The sequence below is a fragment of the Pelophylax lessonae genome, assembly GCF_965119305.1.
Source record: "Pelophylax lessonae genome assembly, chromosome: 6".
Lineage (NCBI taxonomy): Eukaryota > Metazoa > Chordata > Amphibia > Anura > Ranidae > Pelophylax > Pelophylax lessonae.
The window spans coordinates 33906829-33927892 of NC_138773.1; the positions used below are offsets into that span (position 1 = coordinate 33906829).

At 45.7% G+C, this 21064-nt stretch overlaps 1 protein-coding gene across 1 annotated transcript; it reads left to right on the forward strand.

Annotated features, from left to right (window-relative positions):
- Nucleotides 1-8730: 8730 nt before the first annotated feature.
- On the forward strand, nucleotides 8731-15424 carry LOC309557925 (uncharacterized protein). The gene is made up of 4 exons (XM_082260797.1): nucleotides 8731-8811; nucleotides 9742-9873; nucleotides 10513-10659; nucleotides 15026-15424. Exons 1-4 carry the CDS (start codon nucleotides 8806-8808, stop codon nucleotides 15137-15139), a joined length of 399 nt encoding a protein of 132 aa, XP_082116923.1. The 5' UTR covers nucleotides 8731-8805; the 3' UTR covers nucleotides 15140-15424.
- The last annotated feature ends 5640 nt before the right edge of the window (nucleotides 15425-21064 follow it).

Sequence of the window (21064 nt, forward strand, 5' to 3'; positions counted from 1 at the left end):
GAGGTATCCAGTATAAAATCTTGCTCCTTTTTATTTTTATTTATTTATTTATTTTTAGTGTTAAGGTTGAGGAGAAAGGTGTGTTCCTGCCACAATTTTGGTGACAGGCTCACGCCTTTCTTTGTGTTCACTGGTCTGTTGGATGGAGTGCAAATTGTCGCTCTCTTGCCAACCATTCCAGTGAACACCCCAACTTGTAGTCCCTGGCCAAACTTATTTTTATGTACCTGGCCGATGCCTCAAAGCACAGGGTTTTAAATTCTGGATAGTTGTACTCAGGTTCCTCCATTGAAGGGTGTTAGGTACTTTTGAGTACAGTACAGCAAAAATTTAGTGGGCTTTGGTGCTGTGTACATTTTAAATTATATATAGCAGCTCTAGCAGCGTTAAGGATTTTTTTTTTTTTTTTTATGTGTGGGCCGACTTTTAAATTACATCCTTGAGGCACAACACAGAAAGGCTGTTTTCATAGGCCTCAAAATGATTAGTAATATCTAAGGACCCTGTCTTAATAAAAATCGGGACAGTACTCTTTTAAAACAAACTTTTTAAATTCTGGAGGTGTATGGTATCTTTTTAGGGGTGCTAGTCTTTTTGCGGTGACCTGATATGACTCATACCTAGTTATGCATGGCTGCCCAATTTCTGCCCTCCTATCTTAGGAATATGGCTGGGGTAGGACGTGGACTCTTTGCCTGACTCTCCCCCCCTTGTCTGGGTCATAACCATCAGACTGGGAGTCATATCTGGGTCTAATTAATTACTTCATTTTATTTATAATGCAGGACTGATAAGCAGTACCCTTTTGTATGGACACCATAACCTTTTTGAACTTTCCTATTTATTTATTTATGAATTCCTGTCCTTACTGGAACTGTTACATTTTTATTTTTATTTATTTATTTATTTTTTTAAATTTTCCACTGCTGGTTACTCGGCAACTTAATTTTCAACTGCTGGTTACTTGGCAACTTCCACTAATAAAAAAAAAAACATTTCCTTGCTCAAAACTTCCTACTTCTTGCATTAATCGTTTACATTGCTCTTTCAAATGGTTGCTTATATTACAGCTTTCTGAATACAACTTCTGCCACAGTTCTACTTTTTCCTACAGTTTCGTGCTACATTCTCTTAACCTATGTGTCCCAATAGAGGTCACTTTCACCTGCTCAAGGAGGTTCCTTATCTCACTTCTTATTATTTGGAGTGGAGATTAGAACTTTACTAAATTCCTTTTTGCTGAGCCTTATGGTGCAGTTCCTCACAGAGATACAGTAAGATTGGCCATGATTCTAAAAGCATGTGATCACGCTTCCTGACGTCTTTGGGGTTAGAGAAGCTTTCGGTGAGTTCATACATCAGGTTTTCCCCTACCCACGTCTGGTGCCCATTTTTGGCCCGACTTTTTCTGAGGATTTTGGTATGACTCCAACTAGCCTATACATATACCACCATTTTAGACTCAGAGAGGTGTCTCTACATATTCTAGATCTGTGCCGAATCTACTGGGGCTGTGGGATTGACATCTAGCCAGAGTTGGCAGCGTGAACCTTACCTTATGTAGACATTTTAGGGCATTACTATCAATATTCACAATTAAATAATTTAAAAAAAAAAATATTAAAAAAAAATTCTATTTTTTTTTTTTTTGCAAAGTTATTAATTATGTCACCATGATCAAAATTATGATTGGCATATGTAAGAAATTAATGATATCTCAGCAGTGCAACTCCATTTAATATGTTGTGCGTTTTGGTATAAAATTTGACTATTTTTAATTTATTACTAAAAGGCGATGTCTGAACTATCAATAGAATTATGACGCAGTGCCTCCAGCCGATTACGGCAAATAATTTAATATCTAAAAACAAAACCCAATTGATTTTGTTCAGACATTCATAGTATACCACGCAATTTTCCCAAGTTCTTTTTTTTATATCAGTTAATTTCTTTTTAAAAGCATATACCAATCTTAGTGAAACAGTCTACAGTAGGGAATATATATATATAAGAATATTTATTCGCAAGACATAATTTCACCATAAATGATCATACTTGAGTGACACAAAGAGATAACCTTACATAAAATACCAACTTAAAACGATAAATGCGATGTGATATTTAGCTAAACGATGAAAGTAAAATAAAGCAAGATTATGTTTTTCCCAGGTGTAGTATGAACCAAAAATTAATATTCTATATAATCAGACCACAATAGTCTGCGAATCACATGGCCGAAAGTCATTCCACTGCAGATGAAGTGAGAATAAGCCATGCAAAACGGAAGACGTAAAATCGCAAATAATGCGCTTAATCTGATATTAAAAATGTTATAAAAACAAAAATCATCTCTTTAGAGAAAAATCTACATATGGTTTATACGGCTGGGATTGTACTTTCGTTACCCTTTAAATACGAAAAGTAAAACATTTAAGGAAGTACATAAACAATATTGAATAATAATCAAATAACAGCAAGGCATAATTACCATATTTAAAATGGCCGCTTAGCTTAGAATAGTAGTTACCAGGTTCCTTAAGATGGCTGCATTTCCAAGATGGTGGCCAATTAGGGAGGAGTTTCGCCTGGCGTCCCTCAAAGGTTCAGATACATGGCAGATTGAAATGGAGTCGTCTGTGTAGATGAGTCTGTGCATGGCTGTTAGTAGTGTGTATGTTGTAAGTGTGATGTATATTGGGCAAGATATGATGTGTGTTGTGTTGTGTTGTGTTGTCCTCTATTACATCTCTGATTCCTTTTTATTTTGTGTTGAACAAAAGGGCAGTAAAAATTATCATAAGCCAAACCCAGTGGGAGGAACATTATTCCTATTGGTTGGAACATCTTATTCATTAACTGGTGATGTCATAGGGTGACACCTCTTGGTTAACCAGTATATTAAAATTAATTAAAGATTTCTCCATTTAAGACTATTATAAAAAACATAAATGTAATCATGCTCTCATCTATGACATCCATTTAATCCACCAGGTATCTGAATAAAGATTAATCTGGATACCACCATTCTCATATTTAATATCTCTTATGTAATATATATATATTGGATTTTACTCTTTAACCCAAGACTTCAATTAGTAGCAGTAAGAATTATATCGAAAAATATACGGTTATATATATATTGATACACAACAGCTTGTATATGTAACTTGTCCTATACATGGTTACTTCTGATCACAATATTATCCATTTAGGCATTATTATGTTAACAGTACATTCATGATATGGGGACTGGATTATAAAATATGGGCGAAATTTCTGACCCTTTGACACTACTATATGATAGAATATAATGTACTTCTCAGTAGGAGGTTGTCATAACATCATAGTTCCATAACACCTTTTGTATATGATGGGGCAAAGATATCAATTTATGATTTTCTGAAATTCATTTTGAGATTTGCAGTTCTCATCAATCTAAGTGACAATGTTTATGTGACTCCGTGTAGATTTCAACAACTTTATCCCCCCTGTTTGTGTTTAGGTAAATAAATAACAGATTCTAGTCTTTGTCCAAACAGTTTTGTTTGTCCTCTCATGATTTAGACAATGGCTTATTTGCTGGTAGGTGATTGAACACAGGTGTTATCCCGAAACTGAGTTTCGCCCATTGTGTGATAAATGTCTCATGGCCGAACAAAGTTTTATGATCTTTCTGGTTTCTCTTATTCAAAGTTTAACCAACACAATTTCCTTTCGGGGGTAGATGGCACAGCTTCTCATCTCAACGTACAGGCAAACAAAACCATCTCAAACAATGGACGCAATGTGTGTTTCAAACTGAAAGAGTTTTGACTCAATATGTAGCAAGGTCAATGGGGGCCTCAAAGTTCACAATTCTTGACCTGTAATAATAAAAATTGTATTTCTATTTCGCACTGAAAGTTTAACAGTGCGTGCAGCGCAGGCTTCTCGGCGTGGGAGTGACGTCATCGTGGCTCAGGCCAGTCACAGAGCCGGAGTCCGCGAACCTGAAAGCAAGACGGGTAAAGACGGAGGTGCCTTTTTTACAACCGCTTCAAAGACTAAGCCTTTTTTTTCTGACACTTTTTGCTTACAAGGTAAAACCCGTATTCTTTGCTAGAAAATTACTTAGAACCCCCAAACACTATCTACAGTATCTCACAAAAGTGAGTACACCCCTCACATTTTTGTAAATATTTTATTCTATCTTTTCATGTGACATCACTGAAGAAATGACACTTTGCTACAATGTAAAGTAGTGAGTGTACAGCTTGTATAACAGTGTAAATTTGCTGTCCCCTCAAAATAACTCAACACACAGCCACAAATGTCTAAACCGCTGGCAACAAAAGTGAGTACACCCCTAAGTGAAAATGTCCAAATTAGGCCCAATTAGCCATTTTCCCTCCCCGGTGTCATGTGACTCGTTAGTGTTACAAGGTCTCAGGTGTGAATGGGGAGCAGGTGTGTTAAATTTGGTGTTTTCTCTCTTACTCTCTCATACTGGTCATTGGCAGTTCAACATGTCTTCTCCCTTCAATCTTCTCCCTCTTGTCTTCTCCCTCTGATCTTCTGCCTTGGGTCTTCTCCCTCCGATCTTCTGCTTCGGGTCTTCTCCCTCTGATCTTCTGCCTCGGGTCTTCTCCCTCCGATCTTCTGCTTCGGGTCTTCTCCCTCTTATCTACTGCCTTGGGTCTTCTCCCTCTGATCTTCTGTCTCGGGTCTTCTCCCTCTGATCTTCTGCCTCGGGTCTTCTCCCTCCGATCTTCTGCTTCGGGTCTTCTCCCTCTTATCTACTGCCTTGGGTCTTCTCCCTCTGATCTTCTGCCTCGGGTCTTCTCCCTCCGATCTTCTCCCTCCGATCTTCTGCCTCGGATCTTCTGCCTCAGGTCTTCTCCCTCCGATGTTCTGCCTCAGGTCTTCTCCCTCCGATCTTCTGCCTTGGGTCTTCTACCTCCGATCTTCTGCTTCGGGTCTTCTCCCTCCGATCTTCTGCCTTGGGTCTTCTCCCTCCCATCTTCTGCCTTGGGTCTTCTCCCTCCCATCTTCTGCCTCGGGTCTTCTTCCTCCCATCTTCTGCCTCGGGTCTTCTCCCTCCGATCTTCTGCCTCGGATCTTCTGCCTCAGGTCTTCTCCCTCTGATATTCTGCCTCGGGTCTTCTCCCTCTGATCTTCTGCCTCGGGTCTTCTCCCTCCGATCTTCTGCTTCGGGTCTTCTCCCTCTTATCTACTGCCTTGGGTCTTCTCCCTCTGATCTTCTGCCTCGGGTCTTCTCCCTCCGATCTTCTGCCTCCGGTCTTCTCCCTCCGATCTTCTGCCTCGGATCTTCTGCCTCAGGTCTTCTCCCTCCGATGTTCTGCCTCAGGTCTTCTCCCTCCGATCTTCTGCCTTGGGTCTTCTACCTCCGATCTTCTGCTTCGGGTCTTCTCCCTCCGATCTTCTGCCTTGGGTCTTCTCCCTCCCATCTTCTGCCTTGGGTCTTCTCCCTCCCATCTTCTGCCTCGGGTCTTCTTCCTCCCATCTTCTGCCTCGGGTCTTCTGCCTCCAATCTTCTGCCTCAGTTCTTCTTCCTCTGATCTTCTCCCTCCAGTTCAACATGCCTTAGGTCTTCTCCCTTCAATCTTCTGCCTCAGGTCTTCTCCCTCTTATCTTCTACCTCCGATCTTCTGCCCCAGGTCTTCTTCCTCCGATCTTCTCCCTCCAATCTTCTGCTCCAGGTCTTCTCCCTCCAATCTTTTCCCTCCGATCTTCTTCCTCCGATCTCCTCCCTCCGATCTTCTGCCTCGGGTCTTCTCCCTCTGATCTTCTGCCTCGGGTCTTCTCCCTCCGATCTTCTGCCTCGGGTCTTCTCCCTCCGATCTTCTGCCTCGGGTCTTCTCCCTCCGATCTTCTGCCTCGGGTCTTCTCCCTCTGATCTTCTGCCTCGGGTCTTCTTCCTCTGATCTTCTGCCTCGGGTCTTCTCCCTCCAATCTTCTGCCTCCGGTCTTCTCCCTCCAATCTTCTGCTTAGGTCTTCTTCCTCCGATCTTCTACCTTTGGTGATCTTTCTTAAGTGTTCTGTGACTCTGGTCTCCTCCGCTGCCAACCTGGTCCTCCTCCGATGCTATCTCCTGTGATTGTGCCAGCTACGCTCTTTATGGCTTCTTATATAGCCATGGGGGGTGGCCACCCGGTGACATCACCTGTCTCTTGTGTCGGATATCCAAAGGGTCCAGTATGATCTTTGGGGAGGACTCCATGCCGCTTTTTTCCTTTCAAGATTCATACCATACTCAAAGGGCCTGGTATGGATATTGGGGTGGGCTGATGGAGAAAATGAAAAAGTACAGAATAGTGTCCATTGGTTTTTGCTGTTAGTAAGTCGTTTGTAAGTAAAAACAATACAAAAAAATATATATATATTAATAATAGAAGATTAAAACCAAAAATGAATAAAATAATAAATATAATATAAAGGAAAACAATAAAGAAAATAAATAAATAAAATAATATTCAAAATACCAGATTAAAATCATAAAAAAATCGAAACAAAATAACAATTCTGATTATTATTATTAAGAATAACATAAGTGTAAAACAATAAAATAAATAAAACAATAAACAAATAAATAATATTATGAAATATAATAATTGAATAAAATAAAAAAATACAAAATTAAATTTAAAAAAATGAATTCAAGATTAAAACAAAAAACGATATTAATAATAATATTTATAATAATAAATAATATAAATTAAAACAATAAAGTAAATACATATAAAAATAATAATTAGAATACCAGCTTGAAACAGTAAAATATTAATACAAGAATAACACAAAAAAAACTATTTTTTTTATATTATTATTATTAATAATGATAATAATACAAGGTTTAAACAAGTATTTATAAAACAAATTACAATAAAATTAAACATTTAAATTAGTTTAAAAATATATATTATTAGAAAAAGTGAAACAAAAAAAACAAAAATGAAAACAATTTAAAAATAAAAAAGAAACCAAATGAAACAATAAAATGACTCATTATAATGAGGCCGGATTTCTGGAGCTCCTGTCACCATTGTAAGCCATCAGATCCTTCCAGGGACTCCTCTGTAGCCCCGGAGGGAACCATAACTCCTCTGCCAGCCCCACCCAGCTACTTCCCCGGATTTCGCTCTCCGAGGTAGATTGTCCTCTCCGGGCCGCCGTCTTTCTTTATTTCTCGCCTTGCAGTCGGCGGTTTCTATGGTTTCTATGGTGACAGAGGACGCGGATGTAGTCTCGCGAGAAGTGGGGATGTGCTAGTTGCTTGGCTTTGTGTGGGGGTGTGCCGGGTGGACGGTGAGTGCTGGGTGGAGTGGGGTTTGGAGGGGGTGTAATAGTGGGGTGTTGAGGGGATGTGATGGTGGGGTGTGGTGATGGGGTGTTGAGGGGGTGTAATAGTGGGGTGTGGAGGGGGGGGGGGTGTAATAGTGGGGTGTGGAGGGGGGGGGGTGTAATAGTGGGGTGTGGAGGGGGTGTGATGGTGGGGTGTAATATTGGGGTGAGATGTGGAGGGGGTGTAGTAGTGGGGTGTTGAGGGGATGTGATGGGGGGTGTAATGGTGGGGTGTGGAGGGGATGTGATGGGGGGGTGTAATGGTGGGGTGTGGAGGGGTGTAATAGTTGGATGTAATGGTGGGGGGGGGGGGGTGTGATGGCGGGATGTGGAGTGGGTGTGATGGCGGGGTGTGGAGGGGGTGTAATAGTGGGGTGTGATGGTGGGGTTTGAAGGGGGGGGTTAATAGTGGGGATTGGAGGGGGTGTAATAGTGGGGTGTGGAGGGGGTGTAATAGTGGGGTGTGGAGGGGGTGTAATAGTGGGGTGTGGAGGGGGTGTGATGGTGGAGTGTTGAGGGGGTGTAATAGTGGGGTGTGGAGGGGGTGTAATAGTGGGGTGTGGAGGGGGTGTAATAGTGGGGTGTGGAGGGGGTGTGATGGTGGAGTGTTGAGGGGGTGTAATAGTGGGGTGTGGAGGGGGTGTAATAGTGGGGTGTGGAGGGGGTGTAATAGTGGGGTGTGGAGGGGGTGTGATGGTGGAGTGTTGAGGGGGTGTAATAGTGGGGTGTGGAGGGGGTGTAATAGTGGGGTGTGGAGGGGGTGTAATAGTGGGGTGTGGAGGGGGTGTGATGGTGGAGTGTGGAGGGGGTGTAATAGTGGGGTGTGGAGGGGGTGTAATAGTGGGGTGTGGAGGGGGTGTGATGGTGGAGTGTTGAGGGGGTGTAATAGTGGGGTGTGGAGGGGGTGTAATAGTGGGGTGTGGAGGGGGTGTAATAGTGGGGTGTGGAGGGGGTGTGATGGTGGAGTGTTGAGGGGGTGTAATAGTGGGGTGTGGAGGGGGTGTAATAGTGGGGTGTGGAGGGGGTGTGATGGTGGAGTGTTGAGGGGGTGTAATAGTGGGGTGTGGAGGGGGTGTAATAGTGGGGTGTGGAGGGGGTGTAATAGTGGGGTGTGGAGGGGGTGTAATAGTGGGGTGTGGGGCAGATGATGATTTCCTGGAATGAGATTTGTATGTAGCACAAAGTATGAGGACTGCTGTTCGTAATGAGGAAGAGGAGAAGTGCTGTGTGGGGGGAGGGGGTGCACACAGGGTCATCATAGCAGCAGTGGGGGGGGGGGGGGGATACTGGAGCCAGAGGGAACCACAGCGGGGTGGTTTCAGTGATGAGGAAGTACAGCCAGCCCTGTTGAAGTGATGGGGCCCCTGTAGTGCCCGGATCTACTGCCTTATGGCCCTGCAATGTAATACCTGCTAATAACATATTTCTGTCTTTTCTCCTTTCAGTCTGTAGTCCTGGAGCTGATGGCTGTAAGTGTCACTTAGAGATCTGTCACCATCTCCTCTTCACCTCTGTGTATTCAGTCTCCTCTCCCTCTGTCACTGTCCCCTCTGTGTATTCAGTCTTCTCTCCCTCTGTCACTGTCCCCTCTGTGTATTCACTCTTCTCTCCCTCTGTCACTGTCCCCACGTGTTTTCAGTCTTCTCTCCCTCTGTCACTGTCCCCTCTGTGTATTCACTCTTCTCTCCCTCTGTCACTGTCCCCACGTGTTTTCAGTCTTCTCTCCCTCTGTCACTGTCCCCTCTGTGTATTCACTCTTCTCTCCCTCTGTCACTGTCCCCACGTGTTTTCAGTCTTCTCTCCCTCTGTCACTGTCCCCTCTGTGTATTCACTCTTCTCTCCCTCTGTCACTGTCCCCACGTGTTTTCAGTCTTCTCTCCCTCTGTCACTGTCCCCTCTGTGTATTCAGTCTTCTCTCCCTCTGTCACTGCCCCCTCTGTGTATTCAGTCTTCTCTCCCTCTGTCACTGCCCCCTCTGTGTATTCAGTCTTCTCTCCCTCTGTGTATTCACTCTTCTCTCCCTCTGTCACTGCCCCCTCTGTGTATTCAGTCTTCTCTCCCTCAGTCACTGCCCCCTCTGTGTATTCACTCTTCTCTCCCTCAGTCACTGCCCCCTCTGTGTATTCACTCTTCTCTCCCTCTGTCACTGCCTCATCTGTGTATTCACTCTTCTCTCCCTCAGTCACTGCACCCTCTGTGTATTCACTCTTCTCTCCCTCTGTCACTGTCCCCTCTGTGTTTTCAGTCTTCTCTCCCTCTGTCACTGCCCCCTCTGTGTATTCAGTCTTCTCTCCCTCTGTCACTGCCCCCTCTGTGTATTCACTCTTCTCTCCCTCAGTCACAACCCCACTCTGTTTTTTCAGTCTTCTCACCTTCTTCTGTTTCTTGTACCATTGCAGGCACTCACTGTCCCGGCCTCCACCGCCTCCATCTCTGAGCTGAGTATCCCTCTTCCCGGGATTATATTTCTCTCGGTCTCATTATATCTCATTGTTCTGCTCTTCCTGCTCCTGATCCATCAATGCTTTCAGGTAAGTGCTGCGCCCAGACTTCAGTCTTCAGTCCACCTTCTTAGTGAATGTTGGTCAGCAGGTTTATGCACACACTTCTCATACAAGGTCTTCTGTAGAAATTCCATGTTCCATATTAAAATGCACTAAAATGTATTTCCAGACAAACAAATTATTTTATCTTTGAATAGAATGCCGAGGAATTCCCATCAGTTTTTTTTTGTCTCATCAGAGGTGAACTCACTGCACTTCATACAATGATGTGACTGTGGAATGACCGGAATTCCCCATTGGGTACACATACAGCAATACAAACCTGACAGGGGTACTAACCCTCTACACTCTGTCCAAAACAATAAAAAGATAAATAAAAAAAAATAAATAAAAAATAATAAAAATAAATAAAAAATAATTAAAATAAAAAGATAAATAAAAAAATAAATAAATAATAATAATAATAAAAATAAATAAATAAAAAATATTTAAAAAAAAGACAAATAAAAAGTTCAGCGAATGCATACACTATAAAACAACCGAAAAGAACAAAAGCAGACAACACGCGTTTCCTGTGCATGTTTATTTTCTCATTTCTCCTCCTTTCTTTATGTTTGTGCAGTTTTTGAATAGTTTTTTTTTTTTATTTTTTTGTCTCTTTTCCAGGCTCAGGGCTGTTGCCCGTGTTGTATGGGGTGGCAGAAAGTGGGCGATTGGGGGTTCTGTGATGCCTGTGAGAGCTGCGCCCAGTCCTGTGACTGCAGAGTCCCCACCACCACCCAGTGTATGGACAACTGCTGTCCCTCCAAACCGGTGAGCGCGGCGTTCTACGCCCTCTGTCATTATTCAGGACGTTGTTGCTCATTCTTTCCTTCCGTTATCATTAAAAGTAGTCTTGCAGCGTTGTAGCGGCTCCTCTCCCGGACTGAAATCGCTTACTCAGATTTCACTGCACACTGTGAGCTTCCTACAATGTGCATTAGAAGCTGCAGCAAGCCAGAGCTTCCTTTCCTTGCTGGAGGCTATACTGGGATCACGGGATGGGCCAATGACATTATTGCTTACGGGGGGTGGATGTGTGCTGTACAAGGATCATGGGTCATTGACATTGCTGAGTAAAGGGGTAATAGATGAGCTGTACTAGGTTAATGGGGAGGGCCATTGGTTTAGCTGGGTACAGGGGTAATGTATGGGCTGTACTAGGATGATGGGAGGGCCATTGGTATTGCTGGGTACAGGGGTGATGTATAGGCTGTAGTAGGATCATGAGTGTGGGTGATGTGGCTTTGGCATTGCTGGGTACAGGGGTAATGTATAGGCTGTACTAGGATCATGGGGAGGGCCATTTGTATTGCTGGGTACAGGGGTAATGTATAGGCTGTACTAGGATGATAGGAGGGCCATTGGTATTGCTGGGTACAGGGGTGATGTATAGGCTGTACTAGGATCATGGTGAGGGCCATTGGTATTGCTAGGTACAGGGGTGATGTATGGGATGTACTAGGATCATGGGGAGGGCCATTGGTATTGCTAGGTACAGGGGTGATGTATAGGCTGTACTAGGATCATGGGGAGGGCCATTGGTATTGCTGGGTACAGGGGTAATGTATAGGCTGTACTAGGATCATGGGTGTGAGCGATGGGACTTTGGCTTTGCTGGGTACAGGGGTAAAGTTTGAGCTGTACTAGGATCATGGGGAGGGCCTTTGGTATTCCTGGGTAGATTGGTAATGTATGAGCTGTACTAGGCTTATGAGGAGGGCCATTGGTATTGCTGGGTACAGAGGTAATGTATGGGTTGTACTAGGTTTATGGGGATGGCCATTGGCATTGCTGGGTACAGGGGTGATGCATGGGGTGTACTAGGATCATGGGTGGGCCATTGTTATTGCTGGGTACAGGGGTAATGTATAGGCTGTACTAGGATCATGAAGAGGGCCATTGGTATTGCTGGGTACAGGAGTGATGTATGGGGTGTACTAGGATCATGCGGAGGGCCACTGGTATTGCTGGGTACAGGGGTAATATATAGGCTTTACTAGGATCATGAGGAGGGCCATTGGTATTGCTGGGTACAGGAGTGATGTATGGGCTTTACTAGGATCATGGGGAGGGCCTTTAGTATTGCTGGGTGCAGGGGTAATGTATGGGCTGTACTAGGATTATGGGGAGGGCCATTGGTATTGCTGGGTACAGGGGTAATGTATAGGCAGTACTAGGATTATGGGAAGGGCCATTAGTCTTGCTGGGTACAGGGGTAATGTATGGGCTGTACTAGTATCATGGGGAGGGCCATTTGTATTGCTGGGTACAGGGGTTATGTATGGGCTGTACTAGGATGATGGGAGGGCTATTGGTATTGCTGGGTACAGGGGTAATGTATAGGCTGTACTAGGATGATGGGAGGGTCATTGGTATTGCTGGGTACAGGGGTAATGTATAGGCAGTACTAGGATTATGGGAAGGGCCATTAGTATTGCTGGGTACAGGGGTAATGTATAGGTTTTACTAGGGTTATGGGGAGGGCCATTGGTATTGCTGGGTACAGGGGTGATGTATGGGCTGTACTAGGATCATGGGGAGGGCCATTTGTATTGCTGGGTACAGGGGTGATGTATAGGCTGTAGTAGGATCATGAGTGTGGGTGATGTGGCTTTGGCATTGCTGGGTACAGGGGTAATGTATGGGCTGTACTAGGATGATGGGAGGGCCATTGGTATTGCTGGGTACAGGGGTGATGTATAGGCTGTAGTAGGATCATGAGTGTGGGTGATGTGGCTTTGGCATTGCTGGGTACAGGGGTAATGTATGGGCTGTACTAGGATCATGGGGAGGGCCATTTGTATTGCTGGGTACAGGGGTAATGTATAGGCTGTACTAGGATGATAGGAGGGCCATTGGTATTGCTGGGTACAGGGGTGATGTATAGGCAGTACTAGGATGATGGGAGGGCCATTTGTATTGCTGGGTACAGGGGTAATGTATAGGCTGTACTAGGATGATGGGAGGGCCATTGGTATTGCCGGGTACAGGTGTGATGTATAGGCTGTACTAGGATCATGAGTGTGGGTGATGTGCCTTTGGCATTGCTGGGTACAGGGGTAATGTATGGGCTGTACTAGGATCATGGGGAGGGCCATTTTTATTGCTGGGTACAGGGGTAATGTATGGGCTGTACTAGGATGATGGGAGGGTCATTGGTATTGCTGGGTACAGGGGTAATGAATAGGCTGTACTAGGATTATGGGGAGGGCCATTGGTATTGCTGGGTACAGGGGTAATGTATGGGCTGTTCTAGGATTATGGGGAGGGCCATTGGTATTGCTGGGTACAGGGGTGATGTATAGGCTGTACTAGGATTATGGGGAGGGCCATTGGTATTGCAGGGTACAGGGGTAATGTATAGGCTGTACTAGGATGATGGGAGGGTCATTGGTATTGCTGGGTACAGGGGTAATGTATGGGCTGTACTAGGATTATGGGGAGGGCCATTGGTATTGCTGGGTACAGGGGTAATGTATGGGCTGTACTAGGATTATGGGGAGGGCCATTGGTATTGCTGGGTACAGGGGTAATGTATGGGCTGTACTAGGATTATGGGGAGGGCCATTGGTATTGCTGGGTACAGGGGTAATGTATGGGCTGTACTAGGATTATGGGGAGGGCCATTGGTATTGCTGGGTACAGGGGTAATGTATGGGCTGTACTAGGATTATGGGGAGGGCCATTGGTATTGCTGGGTACAGGGGTAATGTATAGGCTGTACTAGGATTATGGGGAGGGCCATTGGTATTGCTGGGTACAGGGGTAATGTATAGGCTGTACTAGGATTATGGGGAGGGCCATTGGTATTGCCGGGTACAGGGGTGATGTATAGGCTGTACTAGGATGATGGGGAGGGCCATTGGTATTGCCGGGTACAGGGGTGATGTATAGGCTGTACTAGGATGATGGGAGGGCTATTGGTATTGCCGGGTACAGGAGTGATGTATAGGCTGTACTAGGATTATGGGGAGGGCCATTGGTATTGCCGGGTACAGGGGTGATGTATAGGCTGTACTAGGATTATGGGGAGGGCCATTGGTATTGCCGGGTACAGGGGTGATGTATAGGCTGTACTAGGATTATGGGGAGGGCCATTGGTATTGCTGGGTACAGGGGTGATGTATAGGCTGTACTAGGATTATGGGGAGGGCCATTGGTATTGCTGGGTACAGGGGTGATGTATAGGCTGTACTAGGATGATGGGAGGGCTATTGGTATTGCTGGGTACAGGGGTGATGTATAGGCTGTACTAGGATAATGGGAGGGCCATTGGTATTGCCGGGTACAGGGGTGATGTATAGGCTGTACTAGGAATATGGGGAGGGCCATTGGTATTGCTGGGTACAGGGGTGATGTATAGGCTGTACTAGGATTATGGGGAGGGCCATTGGTATTGCCGGGTACAGGGGTGATGTATAGGCTGTACTAGGATTATGGGGAGGGCCATTGGTATTGCCGGGTACAGGGGTGATGTATAGGCTGTACTAGGATGATGGGAGGGCTATTGGTATTGCCGGGTACAGGGGTAATGTATAGGCTGTACTAGGATTATGGGGAGGGCCATTGGTATTGCCGGGTACAGGGGTGATGTATAGGCTGTACTAGGATTATGGGGAGGGCCATTGGTATTGCCGGGTACAGGGGTGATGTATAGGCTGTACTAGGATTATGGGGAGGGCCATTGGTATTGCTGGGTACAGGGGTGATGTATAGGCTGTACTAGGATGATGGGAGGGCCATTGGTATTGCCGGGTACAGGGGTGATTGTATAGGCTGTACTAGGATGATGGGAGGGCTATTGGTATTGCTGGGTACAGGGGTGATGTATAGGCTGTACTAGGATAATGGGAGGGCCATTGGTATTGCCGGGTACAGGGGTGATGTATAGGCTGTAGTAGGATCATGAGTGTGGGTGATGTGCCTTTGGCATTGCTGGGTACAGGGGTGATATGCAGGCCTTATTAGGATCTTGGGGGTGGGTGAACAAATACGGTTGACGGGTACATCTCGGGCTGAGAGGTAATGCTGGGATTTTCGGTTCTCCACACTGAATAATATCCTGTTGCTTGATGTAGATGATCCAGACTATGACAGCTTTGTTCATGAAACCTTCTCTCCTGGTTTGTCCCTCCAGACATGCTCTAGCTGCCGTGACATCTCCTGTTGCCCTTGTGGCTTTGCCTGCGTTTACCAGCCCCCGGATTGTAGCATCATCAATTGCATCTGCTGTGAGATTAAACTACGGTGACGAGGACAGAAGCCACCATCATCCTATAAATGTCAAACAAGGGAAGCAGCACTGTCCTCAAATGTCTTTATGCCTCTGTCTGTCCCTCCTCCCAGAATCCTTTGCAGCCAGGCTGCTGCTGATGGTGTTGCTATTTTCTCAGGTTCCTGCAGAGGGCAGCCCAGAGTCACATGTGCTTTCAAACACTCCGCCATATATCTGTATGCTGTGTCCATAGTGCCTGCCTACACATCAGACTGTCCTCCATAGATCTGTGGAAACCCCAACCGTGACTTTACACCCCTCGGTAACATGGTATAAAAAATAAACTTTAAAGCAAATCCATGCTGTGCCCATGTAGGGAAAACAACCGGTTTACTTCCATGCCCCTCCTCCATCCCAGCAGCACATACTCACCTTTCCTTTACTCAGCAGGCAGGAGTATAGAATATGCATCCGCCATAGGAACTCATGCAGCTTAACCTATGTGACAGTGCTGGTGCTATGTGATTGGTCAAGCACTGTCACATTCCTGAGCTTATAAATGTGCCTTTCTGTTTCATTATTATTTTTTTTGGGTGGGGGGGGGGGGGTGTCGGGTTTTACAGGACAAACATTGCCAATCATGTGAACAGAAAGTGTTCCAGTGACTGTGTTATACATAAAGGGTATTGTAAGATAATGGAAAAAGTCAATGTGGGGGGGGGGGGGGTTAAGGGGGTGGAGCTTCCAACATGATAGGTGGAGGTCCCAGATAAGTTCTGGGATGTCATGATAATTAAAGGGGTAAGCGGTGGGGCAAAGAAGGGAAGGAGAGAGGGGGGATGGGGAGGAGAGAAAGGGGGATGGAGTTGGGGGAGAAGAGAGACAAATAGGGGGGTTCAGAGAAAGGGAGGAGAGAAGGGGAGATGGAGTTGGGGGAAGAGGAGGGGAGATGGAGTTAGGGGAGGAGAGAAGGGGGGATGGAGTTGGGGGAAGGGGAGGAGAGAAGGGGCGTTGGAGTTGGGGGGGAAGGGGAGGAGAGAAGGGGCGTTGGAGTTGGGGGGGAAGGGGAGGAGAGAAGGGGCGTTGGAGTTGGGGGGGGGGAAGGCGAGGAGAGAAGGGGCGTTGGAGTTGGGGGAAGGGGAGGAGAGGAGGGAGAATGAACAGAGAGGGGGATTAGGTTGGAAAAAGGGGAGGGTGAGTAAAGGTAGGATGTGGTTGAGGGAAGGGGAGGAGAAAAGGGGGAAGGGGAAGGAGGGAGGGGGGATTGAGTTGGGGCAAGGGAAGGAGAGGAGGTGAAAGGAGCAGAGAGGCGAGGAGGGGGAGGTGGGTGGGGGTTGGGGGAAAGGGAGGAGAGAAGGAAGGATGGGGTTTGGTCGAAGGAGAGTAGGGGGGATTGAGTTGGATGATGGGGAGAGTGAAGGGGGGATAAGGAAGGAGCAGAGAGCAAATGGGAGGGGGGGGATTAGGTTGGAAAAAGTGGAAGGTGAGGAGGGGGATTAGGTTGGGAGAAGAGGGTGGTGGTTAGGGAAGGGGGTGGGGTTAAGGGGAGAAAAGGGGGAGGGGGGTTGAGTTGGGGGAAAGAGGGATGGAGTCGGCAAGGGAAGGAGAGGAGGTGGAAGGAGCAGAGAGGGGAGGAGGGGGATTAGGTTGGAAAAAGGGGAGGTAAGGAGGGGGATTAGGTTGGCAGAAGGGGGGTGGGTGTTGGGAGAAGGGGGTTGGGGAAAGGGAGGATGGGGTATGGGCAAGGGGAGGAGAAAAGGGGGGATAGTGAGGGAGCAGAGAGCGTGGGGGGAGGGGGGAGAAGGATTAGGTTGGAAAAAGGGAAGGAGAGGAGGGAAAAGGCAGAGAGGCGAGATGTGGAGGGGGAGGAGAGAAGGGGGATGGGGAAGGAGAGGAGGGAAGGAAAGAAGAGGGGGGGCTTGGGGGTTGAGAAAAAAGGGTGGGTGAAGGAGGAGGGAGATGGGGAAGGAGATGTAAGGTGAGGAGGGGGATTACATTGGGAGAAGGAGAGGAGAGAAGGGGGGGTATGCGGAAGGAGCAGAGAGAATATGGGGAGGTGAGTAGAGAGATTGGGTTGGAAGGAGGGGAGTGGGGTGGAGTGGGGGGGGGGGGAGGGAAAAAGAGGAGAGAAGGAACAAAGTAAGAAGAAGAGAAGAAAAATGGGGGGAGGGGTATGATAGTCAGGGAATTCCCCAGCATTAAGGATGTAAATGGGTAATATTGCAGTTTATTGATCAGTGGGTTGCGAATGATATTCAGTGTTGCCAAACTTCAGATTGGATCATGTGTATCTTATAGGTTTGTCGTCAGGTTCTCATTGACACGCGGCTTTCACATTTCATCCTGGCAGAGGAGTGGAGCAGCGAGGAGCAGAGTATGTGCAGCTGGGTGGAGGGTCATCATGGGGGTCCTCCTGGGACGGGCAGACCGAGTGCAGAGTATTTGTTCCTTTGTGTTCTCTTTGTATTTTTATACTCTGTGTGTGAGATTCATATTATTGTTTTTAAAATATATTTTTGTATGTGTTTTTATAAAAACTTATTATTTTCAAATGTGCATCATTGACGCGTCTTTCAAAAATGTCCGATGAGTACATGAAGCTGTTCTACACAAGCAGAATTTTATGGTTTCAGGCCAATGATCGGTAGAGAGATAGAGATCTTCTACCGCCGTGTTATTAAAACCTCCATCTGCTGGATTATCTGGCCAGCTTGCTCAGTAATAAAACGGTAACATTGTAACCAGCCGCTGTTAAACCTCTGCAATCATCCGCTGACAAGTCCTTCCAGACCTCCAAGTGATGTGTTCTCTTTGGGTAGAGTCCAGCATGCCAAAATGTAAATAAATGGTGTCACCACTACAGCCGGCAGGCAAAAAACACAGAATTAAAGCCCTACTCAATTTTTTTTATATTCCCCCCTCCCCCCCCCCCCCCCTTCCCAGCTAAGGCTGCAATGCTCCTCTTCAATCCGGAATTGTCCCTCATAGTACCTCCACCACTCTGCCACAAGATGTCCTCAGTCTTCCAAGTTCAACACTGAAGACTGACTGCAGGGTGTCAGAGCTCCGCCCATTGAGAGGAATCAACCACCACACTGACATGAGGACCACTTATCCTGCAGAGGAGTCATGGAAGAGGAGCTTGCAGCCCCATGTGATCGGCTGGAAGACTTCTGGAAAAGAAAAGTCTAAAAAACAAATGGCACGCACAGGGGGGCCCACATCCACTGAGTATAGAAAATAATCGCCTTCTTTAAAATAATCACATTGTGTTGTTTTGCAGCCTGAAATGAAGACAGGTACTGGTTTTGTTTTATCCAGCTGTATTTACCAGTGCAACTTATAACATCCAAGTGAAAGATATAGCACCAACATGTCAGAAAAAAATCAAAAATAGAATCACTTGGAAAAGTGATTCAGAGTTGGAAAAATGATCACCCCCCCTTTATGTTAGTATTTTGTTGGACCACCGTTTTCTTTAATTTCAGCCCTTAGTCTGTTGAGATTTGTCTACCAACTTTGTACATCTAGACTTTGTAATATTTGCCCACTCTTCTGCAGAACTGCTGAAGTTACGTTTGATGGTGACTGAGTGTGGACTGCAGTCTTCAAGTCATTCCACAGATTTTCAATGGGGTTTAAGTCTGAGCTCTGACTAGGTCGTGCAAGGACATTCACCTTTGTCTCCTCCAACCTCTGTGTGCTCATTGTTTCTGTGTGCTGTGGGTCATTGTCATGTTGGAAGGTAAATCTTCTTCCCATTGACAACGTTCTGGCAAAGGGCAGCAGATTTTTCTCAAGAATTTGATGGTATTTTGCCTCATCCATTTTTCCTTCTATCCTGACAAGTGCTCCAGTCCCTGCTGCAAAGAAACACCCCCATAACAGGATAATACCACCCCCCCCCCCCCCAATAACAGGATATTACCACCTCCATACTTTACTGTAGAAATTGTGTTATTTGGATGGATTTCCACCAGATATATCGTTTGGTGTTGAGGCCAAATAACATTTTAATCTCATCTGACCACCTTAATTGCACCTTGAAGATTCTGAGGCCACATGGAAAAGGGGTTATGGTCAGATGAGACTAAAATTGAATTATTTGGCCTCAACACCAAACCATATGTCTGGAAGAAATCCAATATAGTTCACCATCCAAATAACACCATTCCTACAGTAAAGCATGGACGTGGGAATATGCTGGTATGGGGGGATGGTATTATCCTGTTATGGGGGATGGTGGTAATATCCTGTTATGGGGGGGGGGGGGGGAGGTGGTAATATCCTGTTATAGGGGTATTTCTCTGCAGCAGGGACTGGAGCACTTGTCAGGATAGAAGGAAAAATGAATGAATGGGGAAAAATACCATCAAATTCTTAAGGAAAATCTGCTGCCCTCTGCTGGCAGAAAGTTGTCAGTGGGAAGACGGTTTACCTTCCAACATGACAATGACCCAAATCACACAGCAACAATGAGCACACAGAGGTTGGAGGAGACAAAGGTGAATGTCTTTGTATGGCCTAGTCAGAGCTTAGACTTAAACCCCATTTTAGGGGGGGGGGGGTGATCCTTTTTCCAACTCTGTTGATTCTGTTTTTTGAATTTTTTAGTTTTTTTTTTTTTCTGACATGTTGGTGTTATATCTTTCACAAGTTGCACTGCGTAGTTACAGCTGGATACAAAAAATTGTGTCTTTGCAGACCAGTGGCCTAGTGTAGGGTATCCTGCCAGGGCTATTGGTCTGAGGTATATTAACCATTGCTTGTGCTGTTTATGATGTAGCAATGCTTCATTATTAATAACTGCTATACGTTGTATGACTGCTATGCGTTTAATGCCTGCTTTGGCTGCTATACGTTACGGGCTGCCATGTGTTTAATGATTGTTATGCATTAACCTGTTATGTCTAAATGCTGGAGTGAAGTTCAGTGCTCTGCTTAAGTTTACAGTGCCTTAAGTAATTTTGTCTATTACACATCAATTGGTAATTACTTTTTCTGAGGGGTTAATCCTAGCTCACAATAGCATATAGGTCCATTTGCTGCTTCAATGTCTGCAGATGGATGTGTGGACGGCTACTGAGAGTGTATTAATGCTAATGTCCTAGCCAGTACTTTATTATGACCACAAACCTGCAGCTCATCCTTCAGGTATGAGCTTACCCAAAGACCAGCCATGATCAGTAAGGTGAGGGTCAGGTAGGTATACTATCCTAAAAAAAAAAAAAAAAAAAAAAAAAGTGCGCGGGCAGTATGAATGGTAAAATGTTCCAGCCCTTAATACCAGCACCACTCCCAAAAGCAACTTGTTCCTCTTTGGCTCTGAAGAAAACCGCTATACATTCAAGGTGCTGCCAGGAGGGGCAGACTAAAGGCAATCACAATAAGGACCATCCTGGGTAATATGGGGAGTGTGGTTAGCTGACATGCCCGCCAAGATGCTATGCCAAGTTGCATATCAGGCGCCAGTAAACAAAAAGGCAGATGTTTTGGCGCTGTTCAAACTGACTGGGTGGATCCCTAGCCGCTAATGTTCAGGTACTGAGCTAATTAGACAGCTAGGTTTGTTTTAAGGGTACTTCTGCCTCAAAAGCAGTGGGCCAAGGAGCTTTCATCAGATTGGCCAGATGTGTCTTCATGCTAGCAGGGGATGCAAGATCCTTTCCCAGCTTTACTTCAGAGGCAGTTGGCCAGGGAATCTTCATCAGACTTGCCAGAAGTGCCAGTCTGCCAGCGGATGATGCAATATCCTTTGCAGAGGCATAGGAACCGTAATATGGATTTGGAAATGAGGTTTATTCTACCATTAGGTAGTGGTGTGTGGCCTGTGTGGGAGTTCACTTCAGTAGCCAAGGCTATATAGTTCTCAGCAGAAGAGTTGAAGGCAAACTGGACCAGTAATAGGTCTCTGTGGTGTGTGATCCCCGAGTGAAATTAACCACTTGCCTACTGTGCACT

What these genes read in the sequence shown, in the direction of transcription:
- LOC309557925 (XM_082260797.1), top strand. An exon ending in TGATCCATCAATGCTTTCAG is followed by an intron (nt 9,874 to 10,512) that starts GTAAGTGCTGCG and finishes TCTCTTTTCCAG; the next exon opens with GCTCAGGGCTGTTGCCCGTG. An exon ending in ACTGCTGTCCCTCCAAACCG is followed by an intron (nt 10,660 to 15,025) that starts GTGAGCGCGGCG and finishes TTGTCCCTCCAG; the next exon opens with ACATGCTCTAGCTGCCGTGA.